At 37.9% G+C, this 17,587-nt stretch overlaps 1 protein-coding gene across 3 annotated transcripts in view; it reads left to right on the forward strand.

Annotated features, from left to right (window-relative positions):
- ZFPM2 (zinc finger protein, FOG family member 2) overlaps positions 1–17,587 on the forward strand; it is a 501,208-nt gene that overhangs the window by 316,447 nt on the left and 167,174 nt on the right. For all 3 annotated transcript variants that reach the window (XM_089335577.1, XM_017341487.4, XM_008255815.5), the window contains one exon: positions 9,364–9,475. In XM_089335577.1, coding sequence (XP_089191703.1) covers positions 9,364–9,475 — 112 coding nt within the window. The remainder of the gene's footprint in view (positions 1–9,363; positions 9,476–17,587) is intronic.

Consider the following 17,587-nt stretch of genomic DNA (forward strand, 5'->3'; position numbering starts at 1 on the left):
TGAAGTTAATGGTTGCCAGCTTGGAGGGAGTAGTTCTTCATTGGAGCCAAATGTATGTGAAGAACAGATGAGACTGTGGGAGTGAAGTTGGCAAAAGGCAAGGAGAGATGAGTGTATTCATTTTTGAAAATGAAAGTATAATAAATATCTGGATAAGTTAGATAGTTGCTATTCAGAGATTTTTTTCCTCTTAAAAAATGAAATGTTTGTGTCTTCAGAGAGTAATCTTGAATAATGTTATATTCTCTCTAAATATAATGAAGTAATTGTTTTTATTTGGGGGCAGATAAATTGTTTGTAATAACCTATAAATGTAGAACTATTGTGTTCCATTTCCTAATAAGATCATTATTTCTTTTAGGGAAATTCTTGTATTTAATCAATGACTCATGTTAAGTTGTGTTCCAACAGTTTTGAGAACTAGAGCAAATATGCATCAGCGAAGATGATTATTTGAATTTTTGGTTCATGGGGATAAAACTACATGACATAAGGAGTATGAATATAGTAGTCAAGAATTCTGTCTTTTTATTTCACACTCATTTTGTTGTTGCAAATTCTCTTACCAAGTTTGAGATCCTGCATACCACAGTCAACTTAAAGACATTTGTTAGCAGAAGTTTTCTTGACTTTCACTTTCATGCTGTCCTTAAAGGAAGTTTGGCAGAACTGTGTTTAGAAAAGAAGAAAAGAAAAGAAAAGAAAAGGAAAAAAAAAAAAAAAAAACACTGTTCACACTGTTCAAATGAAATATCCCCAAGCTTCCCATTCATAAAGCTATTCTATACTTAGGTATAGTGTAGGGATTCTTGAAATAGCACATTATTACTATTTTTCCCATTTGTTCCCTTCATGTATCTCATAATTGAAGAGTATCCTTAATTGATTTGAGCTTATATTTGAAAATATTTAGAGCATATCAAGTTTTTTTCAAACAATGCAACTTGGTTAATCTTATGAAAGTAAGCTTTGTTATTTCCCAAATGATAGATGTTGATAATACTGTGTTTCTTGTTTGAGTTTGGAACTTCTCTAAGATTTTTATTTGAATCTGTGAAAACATACACACACACATACCTAGTTTGTTTTTAGATAGTATACAAAAAGAAGACTACAATTCTCAGTGGAGTATTATCCTAAGGTAGTTACATGACTTTTTCTTTCTATTTTAAAATTACTTTTAAATTTTTAAAATTTTATTTCCATTGTATATGAAAGGGAGGGGAGAGGAAAAGAGGGAGAAAGTGAGAGAGGGAGAGAGAGAGAGAGAATCTTCCATGTACTTATTCATTCTCCAAATTCCTACAGCATCCAGGACTGTAATAGGCCAAAGCCTGGAGGTAGGAACTTAAGCCGGGTCTCCCATGTGGAAGTCCAGGACCCAAGTACTTGAGCCATCATCTGCTGCCTTCCACAGGTCCACATTACCAGCAAGCTGGATTCAAAGCAGGGAATTAATAGAATGGAAACTGGAAACAAGCACACCAAAATGGGATATAGGCATCCCAAGGAACAACTTAACTGCTGCACCAAAACCTACTCCTTAAATTTTGGTTTCAAATGGAAGCACATGACAATAATGGGAGCAAATGGTATTCCTAGTCTTATCTGAACAGAACACATTAATTAGTCTTGCAGAATATTTCAGTGTTATTGCTGAGACTTTTTTTTTTTTCTCATATAGACCACATGGAGTACTCTATTTTCTGGGAGGTGGGGAGAACAATTTTGTCTCAGCATCAAGTTCATACAGAAGAGTTTCCTGTATAACTTTTTTTTTTTTTTTTTTTTGACAGGCAGAGTGGACAGTGAGAGAGAGAGACAGAGAGAGAAAGGTCTTCCTTTTGCCGTTGGTTCACCCTCCAATGGCCGCCGCTGCAGCCGGCGCACCGCGCTGATCCTGGCAGGAGCCAGGAGCCAGGTGCTTTTCCTGGTCTCCCATGGGGTGCAGGGCCCAAGCACCTGGGCCATCCTCCACTGCACTCCCTGGCCATAGCAGAGAGCTGGCCTGGAAGAGGGGCAACCGGGACAGAATCCGGCGCCCCAACCGGGACTAGAACCCGGTGTGCCGGCGCCGCAAGGTGGAGGATTAGCCTATTGAGCCGCGGCGCCGGCTCCTGTATAACTTTTTGAAAGATATTTAACAAACACAATTTTATGAGGTAGAGATCAACATAATGAAAGTTGTAAATTCCAATCAAATCAATAATGTTATGAATACATATGATACACTGAAAATACAATTGTATAGGGCCTTGAATTGCTATTTGGCATATTTCTTCCCACTCCAGGTAGTCCAAGGCTTTAAGTTGTTAATACCCCTGTAGAATAGACTTGGTGAGGGGAGCTTATAAATTCCAGTTCACTGTCACTTGAGACTGCATAAAGTTAAAGGGAGAGTGATAAAATATTTTTGTGAATGTCATATTGAATTTGAATTGAATTCCAGGGTAGAGAACTGCTTGGATATATTAACTGATACTCTTATTGTGTAAAATTTCCCCTGTGGTAATGCAAGGTCAAATCACACCAAGTACCATTTTTTTTTTCATTTAGATATAAAAAATAATTCAGTTGGAGGAGGTTGGCAGTGGTAGTAATGTCTAATTCCTAAGGGCCAGAACATGTGACTGTGTGTGTGTGTGTGTGTGTGTGTGTATTTCTGGTTCTAAATATTTAACTCTAATACATGCAGTAATTCTGAAGGTTTTCTCTTTATTTCTTTTTTAATGATTTGTTTGTTTATTTAAAAAGCAGAGAGAGAAAGAAAGAGAGAGAGAGATCTTCCATCCACTGGTTCACTCCCCAGATGGCCACAATGGCTGGAGCTGGGCCAATCCGAAGCCAACAGCTAGGCCAGTGGGTGCTGGGTCAAAGAACTTGGGCCATCTTCTACTGATTTTCCAGGCCATTATCAGGGAGCTGGATAGGAAGTGGAGCAACTGGGAAATGAACCTGCACCCACTGAAGGCTTTCTATGCCTACTGTCAAATACGTGTTTATAGCTGAGAGAATAGAACTAGCCGTGAATTGTTAAAACAATTGTTCTACAGCAACAGAATGTTGCCAACAGGCCTCAGCTCTTTTCACTTATTACTCATTTATAGAAGCAACACACCAGGAGTGTTTTCATCAGCATCAAAGTACTTCTCATAGCATTGGAGTGAGATTTTTTAATGATTTATTGTATTTCCCAAAGTCAATGGGAGCCAATTTTTCTATCAAATAATTCTTGTTAATATAAAAAATGAGCTTTTCTCACTAGGAAGATTTTCTTAAGACTTTGAGCTCTTCTCAGCTCTGATTTTGGAAATCTCACAATTTTTCCCAGTAATATTTGGGATCCCGAAGATAGCATTATGTCACCAGCTTCTTGGGTTAGAATTCTGTTCTATTCTTTACCTTTGGGCTGTCTACTTTTATCTCCATTAACCTTTTGGCTTGACTATAAACATTTATTGAAGGCTACCTCCTTTGTCGGTCCAGTAACTCCAAAGGTTAGTGAGAAGTGGATGCTCATTTGACCTCTTTTATCCACATTAGATGATTCTAATTATTCCTCAGAAATGACACTTTTGACCCATTTTGTCCTTGTCAAGTTTTTCTGGTTGTGGGCTGTCTAAACATGATACTGCAAGTTCAAACTGTGTCCAGGAGTGCAGATTTTTTAACGTCAATGTAGAGCCTCAGAAAGTACACTTTTTCTTTTTTTGTTAAACTCTATGTAACCAAAATCTGAGGATCTTGTTATATACCTGGAACTGATTAATTACTGAAAGATGTAAGATTTATTACTGCCTAGATATGAAGTATAATCTTCAACCTATGAAACTCATAGGTTATTTCAAAATGAGAAAAAAATGGAGAAAAATTTTATAGCATGTGAGAGTAAACTACATTTTTTCTGGGGTTTTAAGCAACCCAAGGACACAACAGTTTTTTTTACATAAAAAAGTTTCCTTCTCAAGCTACCTGGCCACTGTGGTCACCAGGGATCCCACCTCCTTACATGTTTCCATAATCACTTTGACAAAGGCAAGGTGAGTTACCCATCGGCTATTTGCAAGTTCTGCTGGGATTGACATTGCTTCTTGTTCAGGTTCATTGTTCAAGTAAAGTAAAATGGCCATACCTAACTTTAAAAGAACCAGAAGTGTGGGCGTTGTGGCACATGGATTGAGCTGCCAGTGGGGATATATCTACAGCCCATATCAGAGTGTCCAGCCCTGCTTCTTTCAATCCAGCTTTCATGCTAATGCATCTAGGAAGGCAGCAGGTGATTGACCAAGGACTTGAGTCTTTGCTGTTCACATGGGAGACTGGAGTTCCTCCTTACTGGAGTTCCTGCATCCTGACTACGCCTGACCCAGCCCTGACTGTTGCAAACTCTCAGGGGATGAACTAGCAGATGGAATATTTCTGTGTCACTCTGTCTTTCAAGCATATGAATAAATCTTTTAAAAACAAAGTGGAGGCCGATGCCGCGGCTCACTAGGCTAATCCTCTGCCTTGCGGCGCTGGCACACCGGGTTCTAGTCCCAGTCAGGGTGCCGGATTCTGTCCCGGTGGCCCCTCTTCCAGGCCAGCTCTCTGCTGTGGCCAGGGAGTGCAGTGGAGGATGGCCCAAGTGCTTGGGCCCTGCACCCCATGGGAGACCAGGAGAAGCACCTGGCTCCTGCCTTCGGATAGGCGCGGTGCGCCGGCTGCAGGGCACCAGCCGCGGCGGCCATTGGAGGGTGAACCAACAGCAAAAGGAAGACCTTTCTCTCTGTCTCTCTCTCTCACTGTCCACTCTGCCTGTCAAAAAAAAAAAAAAAAAAAAAAAAAAAAGTGGAGACCAGAAAAGTAGACAGTAACAAATATTTCATCACAAGCTTTAAATAGATAGTTTGTAAACATCACAACATGTCTTTAGGTGTTTGGGAAGGCAGGCGTAGTCATTTTCATGTTGAACCTCTTTTGTTTGCTCTTCTACCTTTCTCTTATACTTCCAAGGACTCCTGTGATAAGGCTGAACTCATAGATAATCTGGGATAATCTGATCATTTCAAGGCCCTCATATCTTTAAAATACTTTTAACCAAGTAAGGTAACTTAAATCACATAGCTTCTATGGGATTAGTTCATGGCCATCTTTGGGAGTCCCTTTACCTTTCAATGTTTTGTATCCATTCACTTTTACAATATATTGTGCTAATTATACTCTTGGGATACTGGATAAGCATCTTGGCCTTACTTTCCTCAAGTGTGAAATCAGGTAATTAAACTCAATGAACTTGAAAGGTGCTTCTAGCTCTTAACATTCTAGAGTTGCATGAATCCTTATGCTAGTGAGAGAATGGGGTAAAAGAACCTAATGATCGATGTGGCTATTGTTGTTTTCTATTCATGGATTTTTCTGGAGTGTAGATTTCATATAATCCTGGCTAACTCGTTTTTTCCTTACACTTGGTAATCTTCTTTGAAGACAGGTCAATCTCTATGAAAGTTGACTTTTTCAGAAAGAAATTGACTTATGTCCTCAAAACTGTAATAACTGGTTCCTTGAGATTTTTTTATCTACCTATTATTTACTTTACAGCTTGGGTACAGCTTTCAGCAACTCTTTGATACATTTTTGCTTCCGCCTTATTGATTTGGAGTAAAAGAAACTAGTTTCTCTTCAATACAGTTTCTTTAAAAATTGTATTCAGGCATAATAAATTTTGGCCAAGGTTTTGAAAGACAGAATGTGTAACATATCTTTAAGGAAAGGTGTTAATCAGCTACTTTAATTTGAGTCACAGAGTCAACTTTTTTTGTCTGTTTGTTTTGAAAGATGTATTTATTTACCTGAAAGAGTTACAGAGAGAGAGGGACAGAAAGAGATCTTCCATCTGATGGTTCACTCCCCAGATGGTAGCAACAGCCTGTAGTGGGTCAGGCTGAATGGGCCTAGAACTCCATCAGGGTCTTCCCATGGGTGGTAGGGTCCCACGTCCATGGGCTGCCTTCCACTGCTTTCCCGGTAACATTAGCAAGGAGCTGAATCTGAAGTGGAGTAGCTGGGACCCCAACTGATGCTCTGATAAAGGATGCTAGTGTTATAGGCTGTGGCTCAACCCACTGTGCCATGATGTTACCACCCAGATCAAGTTTTCTAAGCTTTAATTTGCTTATGTCTACAATGGAGAAAGTATTATCACCTAACTTCTCTGTCCTTGAGTTATAAAAATTAAGCAGGGACTGGGCTATGGTGTAGCAACCTAATCCTATGCCTGCAATACTGTCATCCCATGTGGGCGCCAGTTCAAGTCGCTGCTCCATGTCTGATCCAGCTCCCTGCTAATGCACCTGGGAAAGCAACAGAGGATGGCCAAGTGCTTGGGCCCCTGAAAGCATGTGGGAGACCAGGAAAAAGCTCCTGGTTCCTGGCTTCTTCCTGGCCCAGCCCCAGCCGTTGCAGCTATTTAGGGAGTGAACCAATGGATGGAGGATATCTCTGTCTGTCTGTCTATCTCTCACTCTCTCTCGCTCTCTCTCACTCTGTCTCTCCTCCTTTCTCTGTAACTCTGCCTTTTAAATACTTAAAAATAAATCTTAAAAGTAGAACAAAATCATTCAGGTGAGTTACCAAACAGCCAGTGTTTAGCAAATTCTTAAAAGATTGAAGCAAACCAATAATATTGTTTTAATAGCAGTAGGAGTGATGGTGAATAACTCATTCTGGATTGCTCAGGACTTTCTGATTTTAGCACTGAAAGTGTAGTCTTCTGGGAGATCCTTCCATCCCAGACAAATCGTGGCATTTCATCCTGGAGGTGTAGTGTTTAGAACAAAAGTTAATATTGACTCTACCTTCTTCCAGTTGTTGGACTTAATGGAAATTATTTAATCTTTTAGTTGCAATTTTCTTATCAAATACAGATATATGAGGACTAGGTGTGTAAGAGTTGTGTCTAACAAAATGCCTGCACAAATACTATCAATAGTAGTCCCTTTATATATTTTTATTGCTAAAAAAAAAATCTTCATTGCCTTTTCTGTTTTAGATTTACAAACCAAAGTTTGGACCTGATATGTAAACACCCTTCAAGAGCTATTCCTAATCTGTGCATCCTCTGATCAATATTGATCGTTTGAATTTCTGTGAAAAATTGTAAAATCTGACTATAAAAAGTCCTGAGGCTTTAAGAACTATCAAGTGTAACATTTATGTAATTTATAATTATTCCTCATGAATTAACAGAATCCAGTAGATATCATGCCAGCCACCTGTTTTGAATTTATCATTTGAAATCAGAAGAATATAGATTTTACAAATAAAATTACTAAGTACCCCATATTTGGATTCACCAGAATTGAGACTCCTCCATCAACCTGTTCTACCTACTAGTGAGAGATCTGTAGACCTGATCTATAGATTTACCTATTTCTCTTGTAATTAAAGGACTAAACATATGTATCAGTAAGATACCATACTTAATTGGGTATGAATCACTATGATATTAATAAGCTTATTTCTTTAGTAATTCTATTTTGAAAATGGAAATATGATAGGGAAATTTGATAACGTTTTTGCTTAGATAATATAAATATACAGACATACACACACATGAAGCTCCAAAATGTTTGTGAAAAATGAAATTAAAAGATAAATTTATTTGTGTAAATTTTTTGAAATCCAATCAGTTCTTTCATAATATTCATTTTCATGAACTTTTTTGAAGATCCTTCATTTGCACAGATTTTAAAAGTGAATCAAATATAAGCTTATCTTTAATTATATTTTCTGCAAAGTTTTTGAAATATCCTCTGTGTTTGTGTGTCCGTGTATGTGTGTATACACATGAGTGCAATTTGAATTCACTTCTTTCATTTGGGGCTTTGAGGTAACGTTTTCTGGGTTATGCTTGCCAACTATTAAAATCCTTATTAAGATAGTTACAACTATTAAGAAAAATTATGACTTTAAAAGTGAGTCAAAATGGAAATATAAAAGTCAAAGTGCTAGAATCTGTTATTTTTGATAAATTGCTGTTTTTAACAGACTTTCTTTTAAATTTATCCACCATAGTTGATTTTTCCATTAAACTATATTTTATGTTAGTTTTAGCCTATTATAACATAACTGTTACATTAGGGAAGGATCAGGAATTCATTGCATGTATAGTTTTAAATATGGCTTTGTAGTTAGCAATGGATTGGTATATCCTATGCTGCCTTTGTTGTCCTGAGGCAAGTAAAATGGGTTCTTCAGATTCCTGAAAGATTTGAAATCATCAGATTGCACGGACCTCCTCAAGTGAATACTTGTTAATGCCAATTTTGGAAATTTATGATAGCATGTAATATGTGGCAAGTCCCAGAATGGGCTGATATTTCTTTGGCAGGATCATATCTAGGTGAAAATTCAGTTCAAAAATTACCTTGAGACCCTTGTATTGTACTCTGTGCTGTGGTTTTATGATATTTGATATACAGAACATGGGCTGGTGAATGATAAAAGTCTGAATGCCCGTTCACTGTGACTCATCAGAAAACACAGCCTTGCTAAGACTTACTTTATTTCCTGCCTAGCTTATTTCAGCCATGTAAATATATCAAGAGTGCTTTAAAGATAAATAATTTGGGTGTCAAACAGCCAAAAATGATGAACCTTTTGAGCCTTATATTTAAAATGCACAGTGAAAATATTTTGTTAGAAAGATAGCACTTGTCTCCCTGCCTTTCTGCTTCTCAGACCAAGGGATGTCATGCTTTAGTTGCTCTGCATTTGAATGTATTCACATTTCCTCTTTTATAGTCTTTCTCAGGGACAATGTATGGTGAATCATTAGCATTATTATTTCAGTTACATTCAGACTCATATCCACACCTGGTGAAGGGGGTTGAGGGGGTTTCATTATTCATTCAGAATAAGTTTCTACTCTAATATAAATGTTGCTCAGGATAGAGCTTTGAAATGGATCCTGATTCTTTAAATTCTTTCCTGTCTGTTTCAGGAAATAGTGAGATCCTGTTGATAGTAAAGTACAATGTGTCTAAAGTTCACTTCTAAACACTCTGCTCTTTGCAATGAAAGTCATCTGCATTCTCTTTATAATTCAGAGCCGCAAGAGATCAGTCTAATCTTGGAGATCTGATCCAGTATCATTTAGGGAAAAAAATATCCTTGATAATAATTCTACCATTCAGATTAGTGAAAGCAGTAAAGCCGTACAGCTTCTGTCGTCTTAAAAAGATATCAGGAGACAGGGGAATAAGGACTTGGATTAGGGTTTGGGAGATTTAGTTGTTTGTAAAAATAAAATGATTAGTACTGTTATTATTCAAGTTTTTAATCAACGAAAGCAAATGGCATCTGTTATCATTCTTTCTACAGAAGACAAAGACTCAGGTCCCAATGGTGCTGACTGCTGGTCCCAAGTGGCTGCTGGATGTGACTTGGCAAGGAGTGGAAGACAACAAAAACAATTGCATTGTGTACAGCAAAGGTAAACACAAGATTATTTCTCTGTCTCTTTCCAAATGTTGAAACCTGAGATTACAAAACAGTGCCACTAGAGCTGGAATGGGAATACAAAGTATAATTTGATCCCCTGTCTTCATTTTTCTCTTCTAAGTCCCTATAACTTATAGTTTCAATAAAATATTTTGGGTAATTTTTTTTTCTGTACGGCATAAAAATAAAAAGCACCATACCATTAAGTACTTAGTGCCTTTCACATTTACTTAAACCAGTATCTGAGTGGCTTGACTGGTACCCTCCCTTCACTGTTGGTTTTATTGATAGCTGGGTTTGATGAAATCTCAGATTTCCCCTCTTAGGCATTATCTATCAAAAAGTAAATTCCTTTTGAAATTTAGTGATTCATGTCAAGGTGCCTGCTCCAGGAGGCACTACATTTCAGTTTCCTGAAGTCACACATGATGAGAGGATAGCTGAAAATGAAACCTTTGCAAAGACAGAATTCTTCCCCATGGTGATTTCTGAAGGGCAGAAGGCAAATGGGGAAGAGGAAGCTGATAGCTTACAGAGCTTTGCTTTTGATTTGCTCAGTGTGACATCAACCTAGACGCCTGTGTGTACTGACACCCTGGCTATAGAGGAGCTGCAGCTCGGGGATGGGACATGATGGGATCAATACAGAACTGTCCTCATGTGTGGTGTGGTTGCTAATTCTTTTTTCCCACGTTCAAGTTATGGGCCCTTGCTCTGTACTCTTACAGTGAAATCCCTAATCTCACTTCTTCGTAAATATTGCAAAACCTTGTGCTTCTCATGTTTAATTTCTTTCAGCTTTCTTTTTTAACCAAAAAGACCTACTGAGATCAAAGATTTATTTGTACATTGAACCTAGAAACCATAAAAGCAGACAAGGGAACAAGCAAATAAGCACCCCTATCAATATATTACCATATAAAACACTAATCATAACATCAAAGACTCTTAAAAACTTGCTAGAAACAATTACAACTTGTTCCTATAATCATTACAATTTGTACACTTATAAGAGGATTGCTTCTAAACTACCATAAGCCTTTGAAAGTTGAAACACCGGAAAGAAGGAATTTGCAAGCTAAAAAAACAATCTGCACACCAGGATCTGATTATATTCCTTTTCCTCCTGTAATTGCTGGTCCCAAACCCACTAATTTTCTGACCTGAAATACCTACGTTGTTCTGGTGGGAGCTTTCAGCTCAAAAGCAAGTGAGTTTTTCCCAGAATGTGTCAGTATAATCTGTCAAAGTGAAATGAATGTTGTAGAATGAAATCAGTTTACCAATGCCCACACTGAGAATGTAAAAGACACTTTGGTGTATAGGTTCAGTTGTTGTGGACATGTTTCTTTTGTACAATATCTTATCCTCACCATAGCAACGTGATACATGGCCATAGTTGTTCCACTGTTATGATTGAATTCCACCGTGTCTATAAATTAGGAATTCTTTTAGGAGAGATGATGATTACATAAAAATTTATAATTCTTTGTCATGTTTATGCCTTTTTGTTATTATTGGCTATATCTTAAGCCTTTTGGCAATAAATAATTTGGGGTGATTTGTAGAAACTTATTAATTAATTACCTCATAAAATATGTATTTGATCCTACTATGTGCTTGACTTGTATATTGATATAATTGGTCATCATTTATTACGCCCCTTTTATATTCTCTCCACAGTGCTACATTACTAAACTGTATGCACTTGCTCTTCAGTGCTTTGTTCTATGCTCATTAGTTCATGTGTTCAAGAAAACAGTATGTAAAAAGTTAGCTTTCATTGCCTGCCTTTGCATTCTACTCTCTTAACTGAAGGCAATGTCTGTGTCTTAGTCCCCTTCTTGACCCTGGCCTGGCATGCTGCCTGTCCAAAAAAAAAAAAAAAAAAAAAACACTAAGTAAATACTGATTGGTTGACTAGGTAAACAAACAATGAATGGTTGCAAGATGCTATAATAGGCACTCAGATAGTGTGATCATGAACCATCTAAATTGATGCTATCCAGTAGTTTTTTAATTCACAAAGATAAATTGACATTATTCAATGTGAATAACAGTTGATATTGCATTTCAAATACCAAGACTACAATAACTACTCTCTATATATTATTGCATTTAATCCTTATCTAATAAGCTTCTATATGGTAATTAACAGACTACCCTACTGGACAAAAGGTTAATAAGTGACTTAGATAAGATCAATAATTTGCCATCATCACATAGCTAGTAAGTTGGTAACTGGTGTTCTAATGCATATTTATATAATTTACAGTAAAGTTGCACATTAGGCTTATGGATGCTCAATGAAATAGTCATTATTTTCTCATTTTACATGTGTGATTTAGAGAGGTACTATGGATATTTGTAGTCATGGTGAGCTAACAATGAGCCAGTTCAAATGTGGGTCTTGACAACTCTAAATCTTTGTACTCTGCATATCTGCCAGTTCCTTGACACTTTCAAATGATGAGTACCTTCTCTCAAAATACTATGCTAAGAGATTACAAAGTATATATATTAAAAAGTGGCCCTCCCAAAATGCATTCCATAGGCCCCAAAGTTTAAAGCAAGAGCCTCATGATCAAATATACTGTATCCTATCCCTGTTGAAAGTTCACATTGTTCATTAGTATTAATGCTTTGGACAATGTGATCTCAGGAAGCACTCTTACTGCTACCAGGGCTCTAAATCTTCTGTCTCTCCAGGTTCCATGTACTATAAACTTCCTCCAAGCAGAAAGACTTGAGTGTTTGATAATTTAGATTTAAGGTAACTTAAAGATTTATACAATGTGAGATATTTTCATAATGTATATGTTCTATGTTGGGACTCTTGTTTACAAATATAGAAATCCAACTAAATAGGATTGTTAAAAAATATGTATGTGTGTGTGTGCTTTGAAGGTACAAGGGTATCTTTGCTTATAGAACTGGGGTCCTTTGCTTATAGAACAGGACTATTTGGGTCATCAGGAATAGTTTTACCCCTCAAACTATCCTCAGACTGTCTACCTCTGTCTGTCTTGTGGCTCTTTGCTGTGTGGGCATGGCTCTGCTGGTGGCAGAGGAGGCTCACTCCATCAGCACTGAAACTTGACTGAAAAGATAACTTTTTTGGATTTTGATTGGGGTACATTACATCAAAACTAGTTAATCACTATGACTCTCGGAGCAAACCGATGCCATCCCTTGGGCTTAAGAGTATAATTAACCTACATGGGCCACTGAGATGGAGGAGAAATAGTGTGATAAAACTATGAACTGCTGCCACAACAGAATGATTGCTTATGGGCTAACATCTTTGTGTCTGCATGCAACACATTATTCATAATGTCTAAGATACTCTCTCTGAGAATGAAAAATAAATTCCTGATGCCACAATTGCTTTTACTTGTTTATTTTCTAACCAAGAACCTAAACTGCTTATGGATTGTGTTCCAGAATTACTGTTATCAGACCTGGCTATCTGCGAGTACATCTGCACCTATTTACAAATATAATATAAATTGCATATGTGTAGCAGCTGCTTAAAATGTCCTTTGAGATTTTTTTATCATATTTTCTTATGGTGTGAAAGGTCACTTAATGTGTAACTATATAATTTTAGATACATATTGCTTCTTAAAGTATTCTTAAGTGTGGGTTCATAACAAAATTAAATAGAACTATAAAGTTTTCATTTCCAGTGTCCATCAAATAACTATTATAAAATTATATTCCATCACTTAGTGCTATTTGACAGGCTACCATCTTCTTGTTTTATCAAAGCAAGAAGAAAAGATACAGTATTTGGCATTAACATTCTAATCTGATGTACTTTTTTCCTGCCTCAACTACCCCCTTGTCATACCAGAAAGTAATTAGGTCATCCAGACATTGAAGGACCAGACTTCTTGGGTCGTCTGTTTTTTGCCATTATTCTCAGCAGACTCCAGATAATTCTAATTTACTTATCTCGAATGGAAAAATACTAAAAAGCCCCATGCTGAAGTGAAAAGGAGCTGCGCTGGAGGGTAGGATGAGCAAAGGCCTGCCCACTAACCTGAAATCCTCCATCTGTTGAACACTGGCTGTCTACTTTTCTTTGCTGTACACACATAGGCTCTTTATTTGCTTATTATTTGCAAAGTATGGTGATATAGTCATAGATTAAAAGAATAATAATTAGGTTAGAGTTTTATGTTTTTGAGTTTCCAATATTAAACTTCTGGCATCTTCTGTGTGGGTTTGTACACTTCAAATCAGGGATAATTACACTTCTTAGTTTTTATGGATTTGCTATTTCAAACTAATCAGATCCCTTAGATCTTCAGATTAAGAGAATAAACATTCTTAACCAAAAGAGTGAGAGAGTGTCAGTTCTCCCTCGTTTCCAATTCACCCCCTCACTTCCAATTCACCATGGAAGATTTCCTTGTATGTGAAAGGATAATATCATGAGAAAAACACTGTATTTCATATGTAATCTTGCACAAATCATTTAACCCCTCTCAATCTTCATTTCCTCAGCTATACAAGTAGAATGAGTAGAGTGATCATCTTGCAGATTTTTTTTAATATAAAGGGATATCATTGACTTTAAAAAAAAAAAGATTTATTTATTTAAAAGGCAGACCGAGAGAGAGAGAGAGAGATTGATTGATTGATTTTTCATCCACTGGCTTACTCCCCAAGTGGCTGCAACAGCCAGGGCTGGGCCAGGCTGAAGCCAGGAGCCAGGAATTCTGTCCTGGCCTCACACGTGTGTGGAGGGGTCCCACGTCCTTGGACATCTTCCAGTCCTTTCCAGTCACATTAGCAGGAAGCAGAGCAGCCAGGACTCAAACATCTGATGCCAACATCACAAATTGCAACTCAACCTGTTGCACCACAACAGTGACCCCATAGAGTTGGTGTGAAGAAGCACAGAAGTATGGAACTGAGTATATCTGGATAAGTATGCCACTGCTGCTTGTCCTGTATTTAGCTCACCTTAACCCCTAAGCACATGTTGATTCAAATTTAAAGAAAGCCAAGACACTCAGGTTGGTATCACACAGTGTACAAGAAAACTTGATCATCTGATACCAGATTTATATTGAGGAATTCCATGGGGCTCATTCTGATACTTTGAACTCACTTGTAACTACAGAGACTTGTCACAGACTCAGAAGCCTATGTCTGAAGACATCTTTGGATTTTTTTCCCCTTTCTTGGGCACATGACTTTTTTTTTAAATTTTTCACTTGTTTTAGTTGTTACTTGAGAGGCAGAAGACAGAGAGGGAGACAGTAGAGTGCCCATATGCTGTGTTTTTTTTTTTTTTTTTAAGGATTTATTTATTTACTCGAAAGTCAGAGTTACACAGAAAGAAGGAGAGGCAGAAAGAGAGAGAGAGGGAGGGAAGGAGGGAAGGAGGGAAGGGGAGAGAGAGAGAGAGAGTTAGTTTTTCCATCTGCTGGTTCACTCCCCAATTGGCCACAACAGCCGGAGCTGCGTGGATCCGAAGCCAGGAGCCAGGAGCTTCTTCCAGATCTCCCACATGAGTGTGGGGGCCCAAGGATTTAGCCCATCTTCTACTGCTTTCCCAGGCCATAGCACAAAGCTAGATTGGAAGTAGAGCCGCCAGCACTAGAACCGGTGCCTGTATGGAATGCCAGCACTGCAAGCAACGGCTTTACCAGCTACACCACAGCACTGGCCCCCATATGCTGTTTTGGAACCCAAATCACCACGGTAGCTGGACCAAGGGCAGGCTGAAGCCAAGAACCCAGAACCCGATCTTACTTTCCCACGTAGATGACAGAGACCCAACTATTTGAGCCACCACCTGCTGCCTCTCAGGGTCCACACTGGCAAGAAGCTGGAATTAGATGCAGAGATGGAATTTGAACCCAAGGACTATGATATGAGATGCAAGCATTCTAATGAGTGTCTTAACCACTAGGCCAAATAGCCACCCCAATATATCTACTATATTTTTTTTAATTTATTTATTTATTTATTTGGAAGGTACAGCAACAGAGAGAGAGAGAGAGAGAGAGAGAGAGAGAGAGAGAGAGGGTTGGGGGTAGTAGGGAGAGAAAAGAGAAAAAGATTTAGAGGGAGGGTGAAAGATCTTTTATCTGCTGGTTACTCCCCACATGACTACAACAGTCAGGTGTTGGCCAGGCTGAAGCTATGAACCAGAAACTCCATCCTGATCTCCCATGTGGGTGGCAGGGACCCAAGTATTTGGGCCTTCTTCTGCCACTGTCCCAGATGTATTAGCAGGAAGCTGGATTCAAAGCAGAGAAGCCATTTAGATATGGGATGAACTTGCACTCAGATGTGCAATGCCAGCTCTGCAAGCAGTACCTTAATCCACTGTACTTCAACAACATGGCCTTTCTCAATATTTTATTTTTAATGAAAGTCTTATATTAAGTATAAAGATAATGGTGATACTGATGTTAATAATAGCAGTTACCATTTATTGAGTTTTTTTTTTTTTTTTTTTTTTTTTTTTTTGACAGGCAGAGTGCACAGTGAGAGAGAGAGACAGAGAGAAAGGTCTTCCTTTGCCGTTGGTTCACCCTCCAATGGCCGCTGCGGCCGGCGCACCGCGCTGATCCGATGGCAGGAGCCAGGTACTCATCCTGGTCTCCTATGGGGTGCAGGGCCCAAGCACTTGGGCCATCCTCCACTGCACTCCCGGGCCAGAGCAGAGAGCTGGCCTGGAAGAGGGGCAACCGGGACAGAACCCAGCGCCCCGACCGGGACTAGAACCCGGTGTGCCGGTGCCGCAAGGCGGAGGATTAGCCTAATGAGCCGCGGTGCCTGCCCATTTATTGAGTTTTATTCTAAATTTCAGGAACTTTTCTAATCACTAAATGCCACTTCATATTTGCCATTACAGCGAACTCATGTCATATTGTAAGTAGTGCTGGTTTCATTTTATATTTGAATAAACTGAGGTTCATAGTATTTAAAATTCAAGGATGTGATGAAGCTTAAATTTAGTCTTAAGCATGTTGACTTCAATTTCAGTTGTACAATCAGCAGTTTTTAAGATGCCGTTTATTAGGCCAGGATAACAGAGTAGTATTCTTCTTTGCATATTTGCATGCAAGTTTGTCATTGAATTTTTTTTTCAATTTTTTGGTTTGGCTTAAAAAAAAAGTGTTCAAGAACTAAAATAACAGTGACAGCAATTCTTTATACTAATTTCTCTGTTGTTTCCAAGGGCACAATAATCTAAAATCATGTGGAAGACTGTATACCTATCATTAAACTCTTCTGTGTCCATCTTCGAGGCTCTTATTTTGCTTATTTGCACAAATTTAACCATGAGACTAATTTACCTCTGTATCAATTGTCTTCTGTGTTCGAGGCCACATACTAGGCAATGTTGAAAATAATGACAAATTCTAATATGATCTAGCTTGGGTTAGGAACTTTCCACACTTGGACAAATTTGATTAAGTTTTCAAAGCTGAAAACCTTTCACAGAACAATTCCTGCAAAAGTCTGGACCACATTTCACTTTAAAATAGGATTGATTGCATATATTGGAATTTTAAAACAATAGCCTTTTTAAATGTGATAGCTAATATTTAAAGTAGCCTACAAGTTAATGTTTCAAGTTTACCTAGAACCTAATATTATATAAATAATAAATGAATTTAAAAGGGAAAAATTGTACTCATATTTTATGCATGTTTTACTACTCAATAATTGATAGAAAATATGTAACTGTTGCCTGATTCTACAGTGTTCTTAAAAGAGAGGGTGAGTGCCTGAACCAAATATTTAGCAGTGGGAATTATAAAATCATAAGGCGATTAAGTTAGCTAGTCGCAGAATTCCAATATTGCTTTTTAAATGACTTCAGGATATAGGAGGTACTAAGGTTATTATCTGTTATCAGGAATACAGTGGAATTGTACAACTGGATAATAACCAAACAAACTGACACAATGTAAAATTACATTATCAGTGTGTTAAAACAAAATTGCGCCCTAAAGGAGTCCACATGCCAGCTCAGAGCTGCAGTGTAATTATGCTTAACTCTGATAATTAAAATACAACGGAGATCAACAGAATCATTTTCATTAAGAAAATTATTAATGATGGTGGTATA

The sequence above is a fragment of the Oryctolagus cuniculus genome, chromosome 6, assembly GCF_051225735.1.
Source record: "Oryctolagus cuniculus isolate XC-2025 breed Fujian yellow rabbit chromosome 6, ASM5122573v1, whole genome shotgun sequence".
Classification (NCBI taxonomy): Eukaryota; Metazoa; Chordata; class Mammalia; order Lagomorpha; family Leporidae; genus Oryctolagus; species Oryctolagus cuniculus.